We start from the raw sequence: 21,096 nt of genomic DNA, 5'->3' as shown, positions 1-21,096 counted from the left end.
TACTGGAATGCTCATTTGCTTTACTTTCACATTACAACTTTCCTTCTACCTTTTAAAATATTTTACATTTTCTCACAATTCATAGTCCAATTCAATGTACTATTTGCTACCGTTGGACTACTAACTACCATTAAACACACTGTTCTGCTACTGAAAAACGTATGACAGACTACCTTAAGCTGGTATCTGCCATTTGAACATTAAAATATGGTTAACAGATTTGTAGGTCAAAATGCAATAGCCTGTTTTGTTGGACTTCAGTGTGCTAGGTTAATGGCGTGACAGGTATTGTGCAATAATTCCATAGAAAAGAACTGTCCTGTCACAAGTTAGGTCTATACGCAGCTGGATAAAAGCTGTCATTCCCCTATTTCCATACATTAAATGCTTAGGCTAATGAGCTTTTATTAGGAACAATCCTGTTTCCACTGGACTCAGAACGAAAGCTTTAAAGAATTTTAATGGAAAAGCTATCCGGACAATCCAGATCTGAATTTTGGATGGTCAGTCTTCCACGTAAAATGAACTATAAGCAACTCATTGTATTATGACGTTGTTCTGTTTATTTGATATTGAAATAATCTAAACGTAAACATCATTATCCTAATTTGAAATGTTGCAAAACTGAGGAACAAGAAAGCAATGGAATTTGTCATCCTTAAGCATTTAAACAAGCTTAGGCTCCTATTCAATGCTGTATTCACTAGTTCTACTGCCTACTTATTTAGCAGCAGAAAATATTTACTTGGGAGAAAAATGTAATTTTTTGTTGGGGACAACCTTCCTGAGTCAGATCCTGAACCACAAATTAAGACTGTTTTCGCTTTCTTTCTTGAGAAACAAATGACATCACTTTCTGTTTCTTTGTCAAGAAATATTGGGCTTTTCTTCCTAATAAAATGAGATTTATTCACATGACTTTCAAGGAAAAAGAAGTCAGACAGGCGCTACCATTAAACATCTTTTTATTGTAGTCTTTAATGTACATGCAGAATTAAAAAAAGTGTCAGTTATATCTGTAAGCGTATAACAATGTAAATGTCTTGGATCAGCAACGTATTTGGATTAGGGACTAATAACTCTAAGTGAACAGACATCTTTCAGGATATTCAGTTTATATGGTAAATCAAGAAGGTTTTCTTCAGAGTGATTTTCCTCATAAAAAGATAAAATATTTCTTGTTTACAATCTCGCTTGTTTTTAATACTGAAAAAAATCTATAATAGTACACTCTCCATTATGTACATAGAAAAACATAAAACTATATCCATACCAGTGTCTGTTTTAAATGCAAACAATAGTAGTTAATAGCTTTGTAATTTTTTTGTGCACCCTCTCCCCTCTTCCCCCCCCCCTTGCCCCCCCCCATTAAAAAATGCAGCATTTCCTAAAGTTTTCAATGCTTTGGCAGAAATTGAACCGAAGGCACTCCCGTGTTAGGTAAGCAATATGTGAAATATCAGCGCTAAATAAAAAAGCTGTAGGTGTACCAGACAGCTCCATGCTCATCCCAAGGGCCAAATCTTGCACTCTCTGAGGTCAAGAACTGGTTTGCTGGAGACCCCAACCAGAGCAGGCTCAGGCCCCAGCTTGGTTTACAATAAAGCTGATGAGCCTCACAACTATTTTTACAAATGCTTCACGCAAACCGTATGAGGATGCAGAGAGCATCTCTGAACCATACGAGGGTGCAGAGAGCGTCTCTGAACACAGTACTGTCACGAGGGCAAAAAAGCTCTTGCAGGTCACAGCATCAGAACATGTCGCAAAGGCTTTGCTTTCTAGGCTCTGCACTTTGCAACACGGTAGTTTCACACAACGCCCTCCGTTTAAGACGTCCTGATGTTGCAGCTCAGCTAAAAACGAACGAACCAACCCACAAAAGTGAAGTTTCTAAACCATCTCTTGTGATGGATTAGGTTAGACTCAGCAAAGCATCCTGAAAAAAAAAAATCTGTGCGCTAGTGGCATGCTGACTTCTGCTGATAGGGAAGTTTTGAAAGCTGATAGGAAAGTTTCTCTCAGGGGCAGCTCCTCCTTGGCCTCATGTGGCTTGTGTTTGGCACACCTTCATTTTTCTTATAACTCAGGGTTATCTCTGGCATACCTGCGATATGTATTTATATGAATACTTTGCAAAAAAAAGAAGAAGCCTATGAGATAAGCACCTAAATGCTCGCTCAGGGATGTGTCATAAGTCACAGTCAGGAAAACGTTTCCATAATGACCAGTTTTAGCTCTCAACTGCAGTTTGCTTCTGCAATCCTAGCAAAGGTTGAGAAATAACTGGATGCAAACTTCCAAGAGAAAATGAGACAGAAAGGCACTGACTGAAGCTTTTTATGCACATGAAAAGCTTTCACATGTCAATGTCTCCAACCTGATAAAGTGTTAGATTTTCAGGACATATATTAGTTCAATAATTTGTTTACTTAACTAATTTCTTCATAGTGCACCATATCTGACCATGACTGTAAATAGCTGCAGTCAACTGACAATCCGATTGAAAAAGAACATTCTGCTAAAACCTGCCAGCTGGTCACGTTTATTCTGCTGCAATAGCTCTGCGCTCTCTGACCACAATAAAATGAATGGCTTTATAGTGTTGGAAAGCATTTTTGTCGTTCTTCAGTATCACTGTGGATTTATCTCACAAGGAATGAAGGGTGAGATAAAAAGGCATCCAACAGCACTTCGGCTTCTTAATTGAACAGCCAGCAAAATGATACGCGGCTGGCATGGAAGAATGGCCATTTAAGGTTAGTTTGAAACACAGGCTGAAGGGGAAAAAAAAGGGAAAAAAAAAAGAAGCAAGTAATCCAGTAAGTATAAACAGTAGAAACAGAAACTGAGCAAGTGATTCTTTGTTTTGGGCCAGTATATCCACCACCAGTTGCTGCATGTTGCTTTGGGAAACACGAAACTGGCACCAAAACACTCCAAACAACACAACCCCCCCACCCCCTTCCTAGACTGATGGCTCTCCTTGAAATGTCCCTCAAATCTCTTTCCGTACTGTGGCTCGGATGCTGCTGAACATTTTGCCTATGGCCTCAAACAGTGGGTCGCAGAACGTGTGGATGCAGATCGAATAGACGCGGCTAATGCACTGGATCTCAATCAGGTAGCTCCTTATGCACGGCACCACCGCCCAGATGTGCAGGAACGACAAAATGGCAAAGTAGATGCCCCAGATGAGAGCCATAGGAATGCCAAAGATTGCTGACAGTAAACGATAAAACCAGTATTTCGTTACAGTGAAGGTGGTAAAACTGGCCTTCCAAATCCCATCAAAGCTGTGTGTTCCCTCTGGCTCAGCAATCACATCTTCAAAATCAATCTGCAGCAAAGAACACAAAGTCAGGTGAGTCAGACGTTTGCATCAAGGGTGGATTCCAGAAACACCTTTCCTGCAGAGCAACGGTCCCCTGTAACAAAACACTGAAGCACATACCTCCTACACCCCAACGTGATTCAACCCATTTTAACACATCATCTAAGGCATGAATCTTCAGTAACTATCTTCTTCCAGTGACTACCAGGGAGCCTCAATGATTAGCTCAAAATTAGACATCTATCCTCTACATGGAGGTATCCACAAAACTGAATATATTTTCCTCCCCTCCTACAGCCCTAAGGATATGCAATACCCTTAGAGTCTACTTAAAGGACGAACCAGGTGAACAGAATCCTCACGCTTTCATTGCCTAACTTAACTGTTTCACGTCTTTATGAATGGAATAAATGCAGTCACTACTTTGAGTTTTTACACACCTCAAGCATGTATCAATAAAATGTGTTTTATTTGTCCAAATGTTCCCATCTTTCCTTGTAGAGCATTGCTGAATTTCAACAGTGAATAAATGGTGAGGCTAGCTATTTGAATATATACTTAGAAAGAGGCATACATAGTTCTTAGTAGACTGAAAAATAAAATGCTGGATTTAGATCTGCATCAGGTGGAGCTCCTCCATAGTCTGAAAGGATTAGGGAGCTCTTTCTCTTATTAAACATAAGGAGGCTCTTCACATTAGAGCCATTTTGTTCTAGCCTATCCTGTTTATGTGATAACACTCTTGTCATGAAAGACATGGCCAGGCTAACATATTAATATTTAGAAGGAACACACTCTTCCACATATGTCATACTTTTGATTATTCATAAATAGTTCAAAAAGTCACCTAAGGAAGCAGTGCATTCCAACAGGCATATTTTACTGCTCTCTGTTGAAATACGGAGCTATTCAGGAAGCTTAATTGTCATAACATTTATATTAGAAAATTAACAGGATTGCACTGATGGTTCAGCTCCATGTCACACAAACATGTGTTTGATATAACCCACAATACGGGATATTTAATTTAGTTAGCACAACCAATTGTATAGGTACCGCATTCCGCAGGAAAGAGAATATCACAACACTATTCCTCTGCAAGAAACTAAATAACCGTTTAAATCAGATGAAAGAAAAAAAGAAACTGCATTCTTGGGACTGGATCCCAAAGTGAGATGATGATAATGCTGCTGTAAGTGAAGATGTACAGGAGCAGGGTAAGGATGATATGGGCCAGTGGCCTCAGAAACTTGGGCAACAGTACCTTAGCATGCTGGGCGGAGGTGAATATCCATACACTCCGTGTAAGTATTGCTTATACTGTAGGAAAAGGCTCACAATCACTTCTTTTAATCTAAAATATACATAATAATTGAAAGAACTCCTCCCTCTCTCCTGTTGAATCTTCAGTCACCTCCAAACAGAAGTTAACCAACAAAGGGAAAAATACTATAAACCCCCCGGACTTTCCAGTTTCTTAAAGAAAAAAGGTAATTCCAAAGCAAAACTGCACAGTCTAGGTGCAATTTGCTGGAAGGGCTTGAAAGTCCTTGAGAGGAAATTTCAGGATCAGCTGTGATACCAAGTATCTTGAATGCCTAACATCAAGCTGGCTTAATTCAAAATATTACCAGGCCTAAACATCACTCTCTGCCACTGCTTCTCTCTGGACATCATATAATGCAAACTATAAACCTTCTCTTTATCTGCTACTCTGAACTAGGCTCTGGTGATCTGAAAGTGATCTATGATTCTTTGGGAGGGGAATTCATCATCATCACCACCATCACACCTAAAGGTAGCATTTGGGTTGAAATTCTGTCTCCACAGAATGCAACGGCAGACTGCATTGGCGCAGTACCTGAGGAACACGCCTCAGGGCTGCGCGCTTTCTGTAAAGGCGAGCAGAGACAAAAGTCTGTCTGGACTTTCTGAAACTGAACAGCATAATTTTAAATACTGGCTACAAAAAAGAGAAAATGAAAAGAGAGTTTGAATCACAGTTCTCTTCTGCAATAGTTCTACAGGTATGCAATAACCTCTGCTTCTGTAGGTCATACACATGAATTTTTGGTACAGATCTTAGAAAACAGTTTCCTTGAAATCAGTGTCTGAAGACAGCATAGAAAGTATACTACATTCACTGCTGAGTGAAGACAGGAAATTGGAAATTATTTGGGCTCTGTAATTTCAGTGGGTGCAAGACTGAAGCTTTGGTGGAAATAACTCTAATTCAGGGAAAGGCATTACAGGCAACAATATGCTCTCTATTTTCTTTGTGGGGTTATTTGATATAAAAGTTCATGTTTGGGGACTAAACAACTGACAAAAAATTAGCTTTATGCAGTACACTGGCCATAAAATAATTACATGAATCAGTCATTAAAAGTTAGCTGCCATCTAGTAAGACAGAGCAAGGAACTTCTCTGGATGTATTGTGATCTTTTTACTAAATGAAACAATCAGATGTCATTGTATCAATCACGGGATTTTAGGACTGCATCATGAAAGATAGAAGAAAAGGTTGTAGATGCATACATGGAGAAGTCAATAATATCTACAGATGTTGGCACCTAATTGTATTATGTCTATTCCTCCCCTCCCACCCCAAAGATGATTTCAAGGTCTGTATATTGTTCACTGAAATCAATCTCATTCAAGTGAGTACACATGTGGGAAAAATGTATGCCTGAGCATAGATTACATATGCTGGAGCAAGTATATTTTCTTTTTGGAATACACAAGCAAGCATATTTATAGTGCCTGTTTCTGCAGCTATTCAAAAGCAAACTTTTTGTTGTAGCCCATATTCCCTGTTAGCTCATTTTCAAAGCGATTGGGTGTTCTTAGCTTCTCATCAACTTTTGCCTTGAAATCAGACAATAAAAACATGCAGATGATGGCAAACCCCAAGATGATTACAGCAAAAAAAATGTTGCTTCTCAAAAAATGCTACTACGTGAAGACTACATGGTTGAGCATAGGCCTCTTATTCTAAAACTTGTGGCAATTTATTGGATGCTTCCCACCAGCTGATGTTGTGATCCTTGGCAGAGCCAGTTTGTGCACACAGCCATCATACAGCAATTCAGTGCATTGGGGGCTATTCAGGGTCATGCCTAAAGTCTTTTTATTCAGTTCAGTTGTGGTGAAGTCTACCTTGTATTTTTTCAACTGGCCAATAAGGGAAATATTAAATCTCAGCAGGAAAGCAAGTTTGCATTAAGGTCCATCAGCCTTTTCATGGTTACATCTTTAATTTAGGTAAGTGGGACCTATTTTTATCAGCAAAGCACACTTTTGGCATGCAAAAAGAAACCATAGATTAATGTGAATTTCCTAGAACTTTTAAAATAAATCGTAAGACTGGCCCGTAATTTGATTCCTTTCAAAATAATTCACTATAATGAATGTTTTACTGAAAAATGGAAGCCAGTAAACTCATTGTTTTTTAAATCAAATAGTAAACTTTCTGTAATCAAGATTCTCAGTAACTAACGTTTTTAGCCTGCTGTGCGCTCCAAGATGTCCATGGAGTTAATCCTGGGGAGCTGACAGAAAAATCATAACTTTTCCAGATGGACAGCCCTGTCCTCATTCCAGGAGATGATGCTAATATTAGAACATTTATGATATATCTTTGGCCAGGATTTCCCAGCTCCAGTCATACACAGTTGTCCTAAAAGTACTCAGGAATCAGTCTGCCTGTGAGATGATAATAACGGTATATTCATGCCACCAACAATTGTCAAGAGGCTACTTTCTTGGAGCAATTTCAACAGCTCTCGGAATGTTTCTACCAATGTGCAGAAGCTGAATAGATGGCCCTGTAGGAACCACAGCTGATGTCTCACTACCATATCTTTCCCATTTCATTATTCCTCAAGTCCCATGTTCCACGTTGCTCCAGTTTGAATAAGGGAGATACCAAACTGAACTCGAGACCGAAAAGACAGAAAAACAGCCTGGCAACTCTAAAAACTGTCACCTGAACGCAGTGTTAACATGAAGCTGTTATCTCCCGGAAAGCCATAAGAACGTTATGAAATTACGTACATCTCAAAAGAGTCCAGCTACGACTGGAAGGTGAACGTCTGCGGTGCTGTCCAAACCCAGACTTACCCACAGCAGTGTACAGTCTAAGTAAAGGTAGGCGAGGAGTTGAGGTAATCTGGGCTCTTCTACTTCTCACCTGCTAATAGATCACGTACAGGCTGGGAAATGCTCTATTTATTTCACTGTTCAGGCAGTACAGATAAATCCTTACACTGCCGGAATTGAGATATCACCCAGATTCTTCCTGCGCCAAACCACTCCCATGACAGATCCTGTTTTTAACTCATAGGGATCAGACCTCCACAGGCAGGAGGAGGACTGGGTGACTGGGTGCATTTTGCCTTGCTGTGGGTTACATTTACATCACTCGGATTACTCGCTCCTCAGTCCCTCCCACTCCTCTCCTCTGGTTTTTAGTTCAGTAGCACTCAGTGACGGTTGAGTGCCATCAGGCTGATAACAGGAGTCCAACTGAACGAGGTAAAGTAAAAATAGGACTGACAGCAGAAAGAGAAGTGGCCAGAAATATGACCCTAGGGAAGAAAGACACTCTAATTTCTGGAAATGAATCTAACTGGCTTGCAAGGATAAGATACCTCTTATAGGGTGCTGTTCTCAAGGCCGCTTCTGCCAAAGCATCAGATGCATGTAGATCTGTGAAGAACTCTGTTTTATCTACATCAAAGGAATGTTTAGGTTAGGCACAGGTGTTGTTCAGTAGATTACATGGTCAGCATGCAGTTTGTTCCTCCAGGGCTGTCAGGCTGTGCTGTGAAATCACGTTGAGTTGTTGCCAAACTAATGAAAATACAGGCACGTTCACTTGCAACAAGGAGAGAAGTAAAGGAAATTTGTTTTGACCCTTTAAAGGATGCTAATAAATCGCTATGGCCTTCTGTTTCAGCCAAAGCCATTAAACACTATCAACTCCTGTTCCATGCCTACAATACACTTCCTGACTTCAGCTATTCTTTGTTTCCTACTATTCAGTTTGGTAAAGCCCTTTTTTACATTGCTTGAAGCTTTTGTCTGACTCTACTGTGAGAATTACCACAGCTTCTTTTGCTCTGCATATGTTTATTAAACTTTTACCAGGAAATTAAGGAACCTGCTTTGATTCGAAAAGGCATTTATTTACAAGAAAGGGAAATGGTATAGGGAATTTGTCTTCTTTTTTGCAAGTCTGTTTAAAGAAAAAGACTATTTATTAAAAAAGCTTAGCAGTGTAAGATTACTGTTTTTTTCTAAAAAAAACCCAGCTGACTCAAGAATATATGCCTTATATATGAAAATAGTTGACCTGTTGACCCTGCCACTTTAGTCCCTATGTATCAAAAAATGGCAGGCTGAAAAGCTGTGTTAAATGCCAATCTCAAATTGCCTATTTACCATTTGTGCTTCTCTGCAAAAGTTTGTTCTTTGAGGTACGTAATTTCCATTACATTGGAAAATTTACTGTGCTGGGTCAATCAGAAAAAAAAATTATTATGACCATCAGCATTTTGTGGGGGCTTTGACCAGCATTTTATGGGGGTTTTGACCTAATCTACACTTCTGTGATTGTAACTATAATTATTCAAATCCTTGCGTGTGGTAGCTGTGTGCTGTTACTGTGCTCGCAGCGTGCAGGTTGCATTGACAAGCACCAGCACTACTCCACTGAGGCGGAACCCAAACAAACGGTGAGGATGCGTACATTTCTGAGTGCCATCAGTATCTTTTGGAGTCAGTGAAGGGATGCTCAGATCCTTACTGGATCTCTCTTGATTGATCACTAATATCTCCAATCAGGCAAACCACCTAAATACGCACACAACCTGAAAAATGTGAACTGCCCCACTGATGTCAATGTGCTTACACGCTCTGCCAGACCAGGGCTATAGTCAAGTCTGAATGTATATCTATACAAGAAAGAGTCACAAGCTAGTTTTCTTTACATTTTTAGCACAGAGTATGGAAACTGTCTTTACTGCTTACCCTGTGCTGTTTTTCAACAGGTTTTTCCCTGATGCCAAGACTGTAAGTATAATACTGTTCCACCATATTATATTGTGTCCCTGTAAGACTTGAAACAGACATATAGAAAAAAAGAGATATGATCTTTTTTTCTCTTGTGACAAATGCAATTTCTAAAATTTCCCAATGCATTCAATGCCCTTTAAAGAAAAATGCAACAGAAGAAAATGTATAAAGGATCACAAAATGATAAGCCATTCTACGGCACAAGTCACATTTGGGAGGCGACGTTCAGGACAGGTGCAGCACTACTAACTTTGGAGAAGGCTGTGGTGTGTGTTAAGAAAAATAAGAAAATGCATGAGCATATGAGATCATTATTAGTTTTTGTACTTCCACATACTATTTGGAACTTCACAATTGCCAGTTACGGTGCTTGGAGAACAAAGGCATCACAGCAGCAGAAAAAAAAATTAAGCAATAAGCTCACAAACATTCTGTTAAATCAATGATACCAGCTAAACATCTAAATGATTCCTTGACCCTTTGAAATATCGTGTTTCCACATCTGCTGATGCTTGTCTTCCGGACCACTGCCACAGTTTGTCAGAAAATGATGAAAAATCTTATAAGGTTGTTTCTACTGAATTCGAGGGAAAGAGCATGGGAGGTGTTGGGTCTTCTAGGGGTCTCCTTAGCTCTTCTCCCTTCCTTCACACCCCAGGCACCAGGAGACTCATTCACCCCTTTAAGAGCCCTGTGTAATCTCCACCTGGCAAATGTTTACCTGCAGTTGTGTAGAGAAGCTGGTACTTTGTTCCTGAAAACATAGAGCTTCATGATGCCTAGATGTTCTACTTCCTCACTAATCATTGTTTTCAACAGCAAACATTAGGCGCTGTCAGGTGTGTAGTAAAGGCAAAACTCATCCTATTCCAGAGTGTTTGTATCAGCATCAGGCTACAGCACGGGTGACTACAAAACGTGAACACCCAGCAGTGTTCAGAGATGGGGTAAGTTCAGTCACAAGACAGTAAATCACCTTTACTATTGGTATGGTGGCAAGCATCTAACAAGGGAACCCCAAGAGTCCCTCCAGGCTGGGGTGCAGCAAGATTAGCCTCTGCCTGTCAACCTTGATCTCTGTCTTCAGAGCACACTGCTTTTCTGGAGGCTGGCCAGATCAGTCCTTTGCACAAAAAAAGAGATGCCGTGAGCGCAGATGGCTAGGACCATAGTTTCTGTGTAAGGCTGGTTAAGCGCAGAAAAATGACAAGTAATTCCAAAGTGAATGAAACCCTAAACAAGCAAGTGGAACTGTTCCACCACAGTTACTTGTTCAAACTGACCAATGAATTTGCCTTACATTCCCTGCATCCCTGTGCCTGCTTTCCATAATATGGCAAGAAAAGTGTTCTGCTGGCAGATCTCTTGATGGAAATAGTGAATCTTTCCTAAGTACCATAGAGCATGCCAGAAAAGCAAACAATGCTTTAACAAATAAGGATATTCATGTTGGAAAGTAGAGTTGAAGGACTACACTCTTCTAGCCAGAGAAGAAAACCAGTCTGGTCAGGAGTGACCCCTACTGCACACGTAACAAATACTCAAATGGATTATGAAAAATTTTAAATAATTCCATGACTTAGAAAAAGGTTGTGACTGCAGATCACCATTTCACAAACTGAAAATCAATGAAAACAGCCAAAAACTAATTTGCTTCTAATTACTGAAAGGAAAACCTCCCGCTCCCTGCCCATGCTGAATTACTGATTGCATACCAGAAAAGCCCCGGTGATGGGCTTTGTTTTATCAGATGGGCAGGCTCATCAAAATCTGCGGAAGTACTCGTGAGAAAAATGCGACTGATGCCAATGGGTCAGCGCTGTAGCAACCAGCCCTTCTCCAGAGATCTCTTCCTGAAGCACTTGCCCGTCCTGTCTGGCAGAAGGAAAGACTAGCAGCTTCAAGGAGACATCTGCGCTCCTCCGAAACAGCGAAACTTCCTGCGCAGGTGGCGATATCATGTCAGCCAGTTCCTTGGAAAATATGTTGGTGGTGTTGGAGTAAGCAGTCAGAAAATAAAATGGCTATTTTCCTCCCTGGAAACTGGGCTGCTGGGAGGTTATTGCAGTTTTCCCAAAGCGAAATTCTTAAGAAGCTTTCTTCATTTTATCATTTGTTTCTTGTTCCACAGTTCCTTGTTTGATACACCTATTTTAGCAGAGAACTTTGATACGTCTGTGTGTACGTACATCCACATATGTCTGTCCATCTGTATGCTGCTATAGAGGTATATTCATCAACATGAACACCGGGGTGAAGTGTTGCCTCCACTAAAGATAATGCGAATTCTTTTAGTGATTCCAGTGCAGTCTGGAGTTAACCAGAATCCAGAAACATTAATAAAAGTAAAGCTATTCTGTAAACAGATTTTATGTTACATTTTTATATTATACTTTATTTTATACATATAAAAATATGATATATTATATTTACATTATAATATTATATTGCCCTCAATGCAGGTTTACAGACCTGCTACTAAGGTAATAAACTGCTATTAAGTATAACTTTTTAGAACTTGCTCTAGCTTCATCCCTCCTAAATTTCGGCACTAACAGAAAATGGAAATATAGTGACCTTAGACTCTTTAGTAGTGCCTGGAGAGAGACAGGCACCTTTGGAGGGTGTTTTAGATCTGAAAACCACTTTTTTCTCTTTATCATTTGTTAAGGGAGCCCGAGGACAGGAGACTCTTCACTAGGTATACTGCTCACAAATGCATTCCTGTTACCTGCTGCAATACTTTTTAGGAAATCAGTATAACTTGTTCTCACCTTTTTCCTCATTTCTACCTGAACACATTTATTGCTGACCGTGAGTGTGCAGTGATGCACAGCTGCCTCTCCGTTCCTTTAAAAAAAATTTGCCTCTGCATTTCTCCTGTTAGAAGGTTGTCTTTCTTATGGAAGATCTTAAGTTACTGATCCTTAAACATGAGGTAAATATTTCTTTAGTATTTCATAAAAATCAAGATATCATTAGTCTACAGTTCTGGTCTTGTCATAAACTGCACTAGAACAGAGATATGTGAATTTGGACTTCATAAAACAACAGCAGACTTTACGGCTAAGGTCTACAGGAGATATTAACCTGATCTTGAGGGAAAACTGACTTTTTCTGGTAGCATTTGTTTGAATTCTGACAAGGGATTTCAAAGTTGACAGAGGAAGTGTTGCAATCCGTCTATAAGACTCCCTTAGGCTTTTTTGGAACTCTGAGAATAAATTCAGCACAGCAGGAATTTGGACAGGGAATGTGACGCTTTCACCTTCAGCTGTGAGAGCATCTTCTCACTTCTTATCCACGAAGTTGAATTTATCAGTTCTCATTTATTTGAAAAATAAAGTACATGGGCCAGATAAATAGAAGTCTACAGACAAACCTCATCCTTATATAGCCCCACTAACATCTATAGCACAGCTCCTTGACTATCTTGAATAAAATTGGGTGCAAGTCTTATCAATTAATATGCTCATTAGTGTGGGGATAGTGGTACTGAAACTATTTGTCCTTTTGAATGCGAATCTGATGACATAATTTCTGACAAGAATGATGTTGCATTAAATTCAAAGTTTGTTTTGAAACTTTCAAAAGACTTTTTCATAAGAAATCTGCCAGAAAAACATAAAGTGACTAACAGAGTAAAACCTGCCTCCCCAGTAAATCGAATGAAATTAAATGGCACAACTTCTCTTTCATTTTCAAAATAACAAATCCTTTTTAGACCAAGATGGTTTTTATTACTGTTGTTTGTCTGGAAAAGAAGAGAGAGATGGTGGTTCTGGATCAAACTGCTCAAAAATCAATTGCCGATGTAGATTTCATCTCGCTGTCTATTACAAAGGTATTTGAGAGCTGTGGGAAAGACAAACTTAGTTTAGAACTGTATCTCTCTTCAGTTTTCCAGAGATCACAAGTTTTACAGAGTCATCCAAGTTCATTTGTATTTTCTTCTCTCTGTTGCCTAAAATACAACAAAGAACAACTTCTCACTGGGGACCTCATGGGCAGACGACTCTCCTACACACATTTATCACTCTTCCCCCTGGGGAGTTTTGGATTTCAATAATTGTTTTTTGTTTTAGACATCCGTACTCTCTGCAACAGAAGATGGTCTTTCTATCCATATAGCAGGCTAAAAAATCTAAAATTAATTCAAACTGTTCTTAAAATTTTCTAGCGTATAATCTGAATTCTGTTGAATTTATCAGAAGTGAAAAATAGTCGTCTCCTCTGAATCTGAGACAGTGTCCAATAAATTCTAACAGAAGGAACATCCATGCTGAATCGTTGGCTTAGTCCCCATGGCCATCAAATGAACATTTTCCTATGGAGTTATGAGTCATGTTCATCATGCTAAGCAAGAAGGCAGTGCATAAGTCTTTAATAATACTATGAGCTTAAACACAAACACATTTTTTTGAGAAAGAATCTTTCATTAGAACAGATGCCATTATTATCTGCAATCTTACAGACATTCAGAAATTCCATATCTGGGAACTCCTAATTAATGTGCAAGAAAACTGTTTTTCAGAGCACTGAAAACTCGCTCAGTCCTTGCATAAACTGGTATTCGTAATGGCTTGAGTTTTTAATCTTTCACTCCTGGACTAGCCTTGGAAGAAATATTTGAAACAGAATTGTATCATGTGGCCAGCCAAAGTCAAACGCTTGAATATTCTTGCATTTTCAAATCTAAACCCCACAGCTGGACATTAATATGACACAAAGTTTCAGAATTATTTCATTTAAACGCAGTTATGGAAAAATAAAGTGTCACATCTAAGCTACATGTATTGTCAATGGAGAGAAACGCCCCTTGAGAGCACCGCTCGTCCCCTCCTGCCGTCAGGCCTAAACTCTGGGATGTGAATCTGCCTCCAGAGGCATCCAACGTCCATCACCGCCAACAGCAAGAGCCCAGGTGACAAGCCTGGATTAGAACATACCCACGCACCCTCATATTTATATAGTTATATATTTATAAATTAATATATTCTTTATATAATTATATATTATTTACATATTTATATATTTATATTGATGCATTTAAACTTATATATGTATCTATTTTCTCAGAACTTTTAATGCTATCTGAAAACAAAGAAAGGGGTCCTGCATTAAATTTCACTCAATTCCCTGTTTCAGAAAAAGCCCCTGGCTGAGCTCTGCTTTTCTCCCATTTTACCATGTTGAAGAGCAGCCCTCAGCTCCCCCCAGGCTGACGCCTGCTGTCACATCAGAGCGACAGCTCTCAAGGCCTCAGCCCTCCCACCCGAAAAGAGCAGGGGACGAGCCCTGCTTTCCTTCCAGGAGGTGCTCAGGTGGGGAGGGGGGGCAGCGCTCTGCCTAGTCATCTCGCTGAGCATCTTACGCTGTGCTGCCTGCAACAGGGAGGGACTGTAATTGTGGAGGATTAAATAAACCGGCAAACTGCTTCTTTAAAAACCTCTCTTTTTAGCAGAAAGCAGCAGAAATTGTAAATGGCTTTAAAATGGCTGAGTAATACTTTCCTCCCTAATGCCTACATAAGGTTGTTATGGTATTTGTCAACATCTAACTAAAAATTCCAGACTTTTCCGTGCAGGGAGCTGAATTGCCCTTAACTGCATTAGCTTTAAGCGCAAGGCACAAATACATAACTGTTCAAACCTTGGTACAAAAGCTCTGCATCCTTACATCTGCAGCCAAGTACTGGAATTTTTTTTCCAGAGAGAAAAGGACTCTTACGCAACAAACAGCAGATAGACACCACTTGTTTAAAACAAAATAATAATTATGTTCTGGATGGTAGACCAGGCACAGGCCTTTCCTCCTGGCATACCACCGCAGGAAAAAGCTGTGATCTGGCTGCAGATGTGACTGCACGTTTGGTCCTCGCTGGTCCCAAAGGAGCAGACTTTGCAGGGTTGGCTGCAAGGTCCATCCCCATCCCGAGCAAGGAGCGAGGAAGCACCGAAGAAGCACAAGCTGCAAGAGAACCGGCTCCCTCCTCTGCTTCTTCCAAATTCAGTAAACTTAGTGCAGACTTGACCACAGATACTTTGAGAAACTTTGAACTCCAAAGAGTCGGCAGGCTGTAATTTAAGCCATACTCTGGAAAACACCAATATTGGGTTGGGAAACAGAAAGAGCAAAGGCTGAACTTCGGGCACCTTCAATTAGTCCCGGGTCATCGGGGAATGAATGAGAGAAAAAAACCCCATCAGCTGTCTATCCCGGCGTCTCACCACACATAAATAAAACCTGTGGGACACAAGTCCAAGAGTAGAATTGTCCAGTGGAGGACATACAAAATAGGTACAACTGTGAGGCAAAATAGCTGTATAATCACCAGCGTGGCTCCCGGAGAGCTCCCAGGGGCACAGAGGCTGTTTCTCCCTCGCTGGATTCCCTCCTTGCCCTCCAGCCAACTTCACAAGCCCGCGCCTCAAGGAACGGGACCGCTGTTGCACGTTCTCCCCCTGCCGAGGTGACGCATGAGGGAAGTCCTATGAGGAAGAAACTCCTTCCTTTCCGCTCCCCGCTGAAGGAATTGGAACAGGAGGGAAATTCTGGTGATTCTACTAGATCATGCTTCCTCCAGCACAGAGCGGCCAATTCCGTTGCCTGCGGACCTCAGGTTCGGTAAAGGCCTCATTTCCATCCCTCTCTGAACAGAAATCCAGTCATTCACGCCACTTTTCTGGAAACCTCCCAGCACTTATCTTCTGCTTGGAAGCTAATTTGAAGAGAAACCATAAGCAAAATCAAGGTCACCAAGAACTTTGGTAAAAAGCTGCTCCATGTGTCTAGTTTTTATAAAAGGGTCTTGACCGGGTCCCTCCTTCTTGCCTGGATCCCTCCCCTGCTGCTGCCTGCACCGTGTATCTGCTGCAGAGGAAGCTGTGCAGATGCTTTGTGTTGCACATCAAGGGAACGTGTCTCCTGCTTCTCACAAGCAAGGGTTATTTTTAAAATGTGCTATGGGAAGTATTTGAATGCAGACAACACTGAGGCCTTTTAGAGAGCTGCTTACAGAGCAGATTCCTCATTCTCTGTCTAATCATTTCTATTTCATGGCTGACTGATTTGTCCCCAGTTTCCATGCTATTGTGCCTCATAGTCAAGTGGCAAGAAATGCATTAAATGCTGGGTAAAAAGCATCCGAAAAGGTTCTGAACCTAGAAAAATGCAATGGCTTGAAACAAAATCGAGCTTAGCCTGAACCACACTTCTGGCTTTACAACACTCCCAAATATTTTTTTTCTCCGATTTTCAGTACCCGATTGAGACAGGGGACTCCTTCTGTTACACAAGTGTATTTTTTACACTCTGCCTGGATGAGTTACAGCTGAAGTAAGAAAGGCAGATGCATGACAGAAAGGGACCACAGACAGATGGCTAAGGCAGGAACTGAATCTGTGTATCTTTGTCCCAATCCCAGCCTGTCCCCTAGGTACTGGATCTGAACTTTATTGCTGTGTCTAAGAGGCTGAACCTGAAAGTAGTGTCCAAATAAACTCAAACTGTGGCAAAATTCCTCTCTCCACTTTTCAGGTTGGACCTATCCATGAAATACTTCTAAAAATCAAAGTAATTCTTCTTTGTCCTTGTAACAAGACAGAAAAACGTGGCTTTACAATGGCCACAGTTTTTACAAATACTGCCATTTTTATGATGCAAAACGGATCCTGTCTGGTTAACATCAAATTCATTTTGATACATTCCTGTGTCTTGATGTGACTACGTGCACTACCGGGAGGTCGCTTGCTGACACAGAGGCGGTAGTGGTATTCTGGCTGTTTGCTGGTTTTCAATGAATGTGTTGGTCCATGATTATTTCAAAAGGACGAACTGAGAAGCTTGTTTTTTCCATTCCTAGAATTCTTATTTTTCAACTTTCTTTTAGATGATTGGACATAACAAACTTTCTTAATCATTGCCCCTGTGGGAGGGAGAGAGGGCAGGATGGGCTTTGTACACTTCAGTTCCTTTTAAGTCCGTTAGGAGTTTTTTCCGTCAGTGGTCTCCCTCTTTTCCCAGCAGGATCTTTCTTTCCCTAGTTAAGTTTGTGGACACCCGGATTCTGACTTGCTTGGGGGCTATGACTCATCCTCAGAAGGTTTGGTTGCTTTGGGGACTTCTTCTGTTGATGTACGCAATAAACCATGATGCAGTCTCATTCTTCAGCTCTTGCATTCCCTGTCTACTCAGCTGCTCCTCCGTGGGTAGAAGAAAAAAGAATTGCTCTCTCCTTTTTCAAATCAACCATTTTAATGGAAGTTTTGTACCATTAGGTACACAGATCCTTTTTTTTCTAAACAAATAAAAACTTTATGCCTTTTCTTTCTAGATCCCAAAGCTGACAACGGCTCCTTAAAGATACAGCCTGCTCTGAGGGATAATTCTCAGCATTGATCCAGCACGATGGCTGGTCATATTCAGCACCTTCAAATTGTGTTGAAGTCAGTGGAATTTGAAGTTACTCGGGACCTGGCTATATTGTCTGCACATAGCATGAATCATTTTACTGACATACGTTCAGGAACCAGGGTCCAACCTTTTGATTCTCTGGAAACAATGCAGTATTTCTCTTTTTCATTAACGGGTCTTCCTGACCAACGAACACGGTGAGCTGCACACACTCTGACTCTGCTGGACCCTAAGTAAGGCAGTGAGTGGCTTAGTCACCCACTACGACTGGGCAGCTCCCGTTTTTCCTAGGTTCTGACAAGCCCAGATGACAGCATCCTCAGTTTTCACACGCACAGTATAAAACTTGTCCGCTAAGAGAAGAGTCAGCTCTATGATTTTTCTGACCAGAGTGACTTCAAGCAAGAATCTCCATCGACCCTGACTTGTCAAAACAGCCAAACTCTGATTTAAAAACACAAACAAACAAAACTCTAGACAAGGGCACAGTTAGATTTTGCTTAGCTTGTTTCCATTTATCATTGCTCGAGGGAAGGAAGACAAAACAAAACGAGGACCCAACTCCAAACGACCACCCGGACCTCTGATTTTGCACCCACTCGGCTTAGGGAGGGTGATCTGTCCCGCTGGGCGGGTGCCACCTCCCTGCCCTGCCTCTCTATACGTGCCCGAGGGAAGGAAAATCCCTCTGCCGGTGTTACATAAGGTCACGCAATTTATTTTATTTTTTTTTCTTTTTTCTTTTTAATTTTCCCCCTGCTCCCGGGCGGGATGTCCCGGCTGCAGAGCTGTCCTACCGCAGCAGCCCCTCGCTGGGGCTTCCCTTTCCCCAGGGGGGGGGGGGGCTGCCGCCAGCCCCAGCCCCAGCCCCGGCGGGATGCGGCCCCGCAGTGCCCCGGCCCGGTGCGCTCCCTCCGGGGAGAGCCCGGGAGGGGAGGACGGAGCCCCGCTTCACTTCTGCCAGGACCTGCCCGCTCTCCCTTTTTGTTTAAAAAAGAAAAAAAAAAAAAAAAAAAAAAATCACTAAATTACGAACCCCCCCCCCCCTCCCCGGCCCTTTCCCTCCTGCAGCAGGTGGAGGGAAGCGGTTCGCTGCCGTCCAGCCGTGCCCGCGTAGAGCAACCGGCTGCCCGGCACCGTCCTCCCCCCTCGCCCCGTCCCGCCTGCGACCCCCTCACCTTGACCACGTCGTCGTTGAGGTGCTTGGGGTCTCGGTTGACCAGGTCGATCTCTTTGGTGTGCACGTCGCGCACCGCCTTTTCGCTCAGCTCGTCTGCCATCCTCTTGTTGTTGGGCTTGTAGATGTTGCCCTGCTCCCTGACGGGCGCCGCGTACAAAAAACCCTGCCGAGGGGGAGAGCGGGCGGGAGGGGAGAGCCGTGCCGAGCCCCAGCCGGCTTTGGGCAGGGCAAGGGGGAGGCGACCCCGGGTCCCGCGGGGGTGCCTCGCTGAGGGGGGGGGGGGGGGCGGCTCTCGCCCCGGCTATTTAACGGCACACCACACCCCCGCCGTACCGGGCACGGCGCTGGCTCCCGCTGCCGCTCCCGCCGCCAGGCGTCCCCGGTCCCGCACCGCCCCGCACCGCTCCGCTCCCCGCCGCCTTGCCCCGGGGCGGAGCGCGGCCGCCCCTTACGCGGGGAGGGGCGCAGCCGCTTTGCCCCCAGCCGGCAGCAGCGGCCGGGGGTTCCCCACACCGCCCTCCCCAGGCGGACCCGGGCCGCGGAGCCCTCGCTAGACCGCCCTGCCCGCCGCACCGTGCCCCCCCCCCCCCGCCGTCGCCAGCTTCGCCCCGGCGCCCTCCGTACACCGCCCTCACCCGACGGTCCCCACCGCCCGGCTGCAGAGGACGAGTCCCCCTGTGTCCCCCCCCCCCCCGTCCCCGGGTCCCCCCCACCCCGCTGTCCCTGCCCGCAGGTGCCCGGTTGGGCACCCCCCCCCCGTCCCTCCGCTCCCCTCCGGGGACACCCGGAGCCGCTGCAGGTCCTCGGCGCCGGGGCAGGCAGCGTCCCGGTTCCGTCCCCCCCACCCCGTGGCGGTCCTACCTCCGAATCCACGTATTTAGTACCGGACATGCTGTCCCGGGCTGGCTTGGAGGTTTCTCGGCGCTGTCACTTGTAGGACGGGAGGCAGGAGGATCCCGCTCGGCGGGAGGAGGTGGCTGCGTGGGAGACGCCTGGCCGCCGGCCAGGGGCTGCTCCGGGCCTCCGGCTGCCACGGGGGGACGAGCCGCCGGGGAGCGGGACTCGGCATTACCGGCAAAGAGGCCGGCAGCCGCCGGTGGGAGGGGGAAAAGCGGCCCTGCCCCGGCAACCTGGAAACGGGCGGACCCCGGTCGCGGATGCTCGGGCCACGCCGCGCGGGGACAGGGACACGAGAGGGACGGCCACAGGGTCCCCTCCGCGCCGACCGCTCTCCTTCCCCGGCCGCGACCCCCGGCAGCAGCGGCGGGCGCGGGGCTGGGGGGGGGGGCAAGGAAGCAACGAGGAGATGGAAAACTTTAGTTGTGTTTCAGCAGCCAGGCGTTTGTAGCCCCCCCACGGCACTGACAGTCGTTTACACACAGTTATCGCTGCCCCGGGAACAATGGTGGAAACTTGGACATCCTTGGGATGCAGAAAAAGAGATTTTTCTCAACTGGTTCAGTTCAAAACTATGCAAATATTTAACAGTCCTGCACTTTAAGCCGTGCTATATTTTTCCCGGGAGGAGACTGACCCATGCATGTCTGCCATGCTGGGATTTACTTTTAAAGTGGAACGGTGGGACAGTGACATTTTGCCACGCTCTGTTCTCAAGGTCTTTTGTAAGCTCAGGGGCGTACGCTGGCATAAAAAGCTGTAAGGATTCGTCGCTGCATTCAAGATTGTTCAGGTTAGGGTTGCAATAGCACTATACATCTATAAACTATATTTTGCCCTTTTTTTTTCTTCTGGTGTTTGCAGCTATCGGTTTTCTGTTAGGAAATCAGACCACGGTGAAAGGTTTGTAACATTAACAGAAAAATTAGTGACCTTAGTGTTATGCCATTTAGCACAGAATTGCAGCAACAGAAGTAGAAAATTCTGAACTGCAGTATATTTAGCTTTGGCAATTCAACAGGGAAATGACCTTGAAAAAGTCACTGGCTAAGAGGGATGTAGGCTCCACAGATGTGAATAACTGTACCTGTTGAGAATGCGGTCCATGTGGACATGTGTTACTGATATGGGCATCAGTTAGCAGCGAGCTTTCTTTAAGAGTTTATATTGCTCATAAACTTCGGAACAAACG

The 21,096-nt window shown here is 43.5% G+C and overlaps 1 protein-coding gene across 1 annotated transcript; it reads right to left on the bottom strand.

The window, feature by feature from the left end:
- Nucleotides 1–948: 948 nt before the first annotated feature.
- CAV1 (caveolin 1) lies at nucleotides 949–20,042 on the bottom strand. Its single transcript, XM_075059185.1, has 3 exons — nucleotides 19,869–20,042; nucleotides 19,006–19,170; nucleotides 949–3,340 (listed from the first exon to the last, which is right to left on the bottom strand). Exons 1-3 carry the CDS (start codon nucleotides 19,896–19,898, stop codon nucleotides 2,999–3,001), a joined length of 537 nt encoding a protein of 178 aa, XP_074915286.1. The 5' UTR covers nucleotides 19,899–20,042; the 3' UTR covers nucleotides 949–2,998.
- Between the last annotated feature and the right edge of the window lie 1,054 nt (nucleotides 20,043–21,096).

Source organism: Buteo buteo, chromosome 28, assembly GCF_964188355.1.
Source record: "Buteo buteo chromosome 28, bButBut1.hap1.1, whole genome shotgun sequence".
Classification (NCBI taxonomy): domain Eukaryota; kingdom Metazoa; phylum Chordata; class Aves; order Accipitriformes; family Accipitridae; genus Buteo; species Buteo buteo.
The sequence above is the reverse complement of the archived record's forward strand: the minus strand, read 5'-3'. Positions and strand labels throughout refer to the sequence as shown.

What these genes read in the sequence shown, in the direction of transcription:
- CAV1 (XM_075059185.1), bottom strand. Translation starts at nt 19,898, where the DNA reads ATGTCCGGTACTAAATACGTGGATTCGGAG. An exon ending in CTAAATACGTGGATTCGGAG is followed by an intron (nt 19,171 to 19,868) that starts GTAGGACCGCCA and finishes CCCCCTCGGCAG; the next exon opens with GGTTTTTTGTACGCGGCGCC. An exon ending in TCAACGACGACGTGGTCAAG is followed by an intron (nt 3,341 to 19,005) that starts GTGAGGGGGTCG and finishes TCTTTGCTGCAG; the next exon opens with ATTGATTTTGAAGATGTGAT.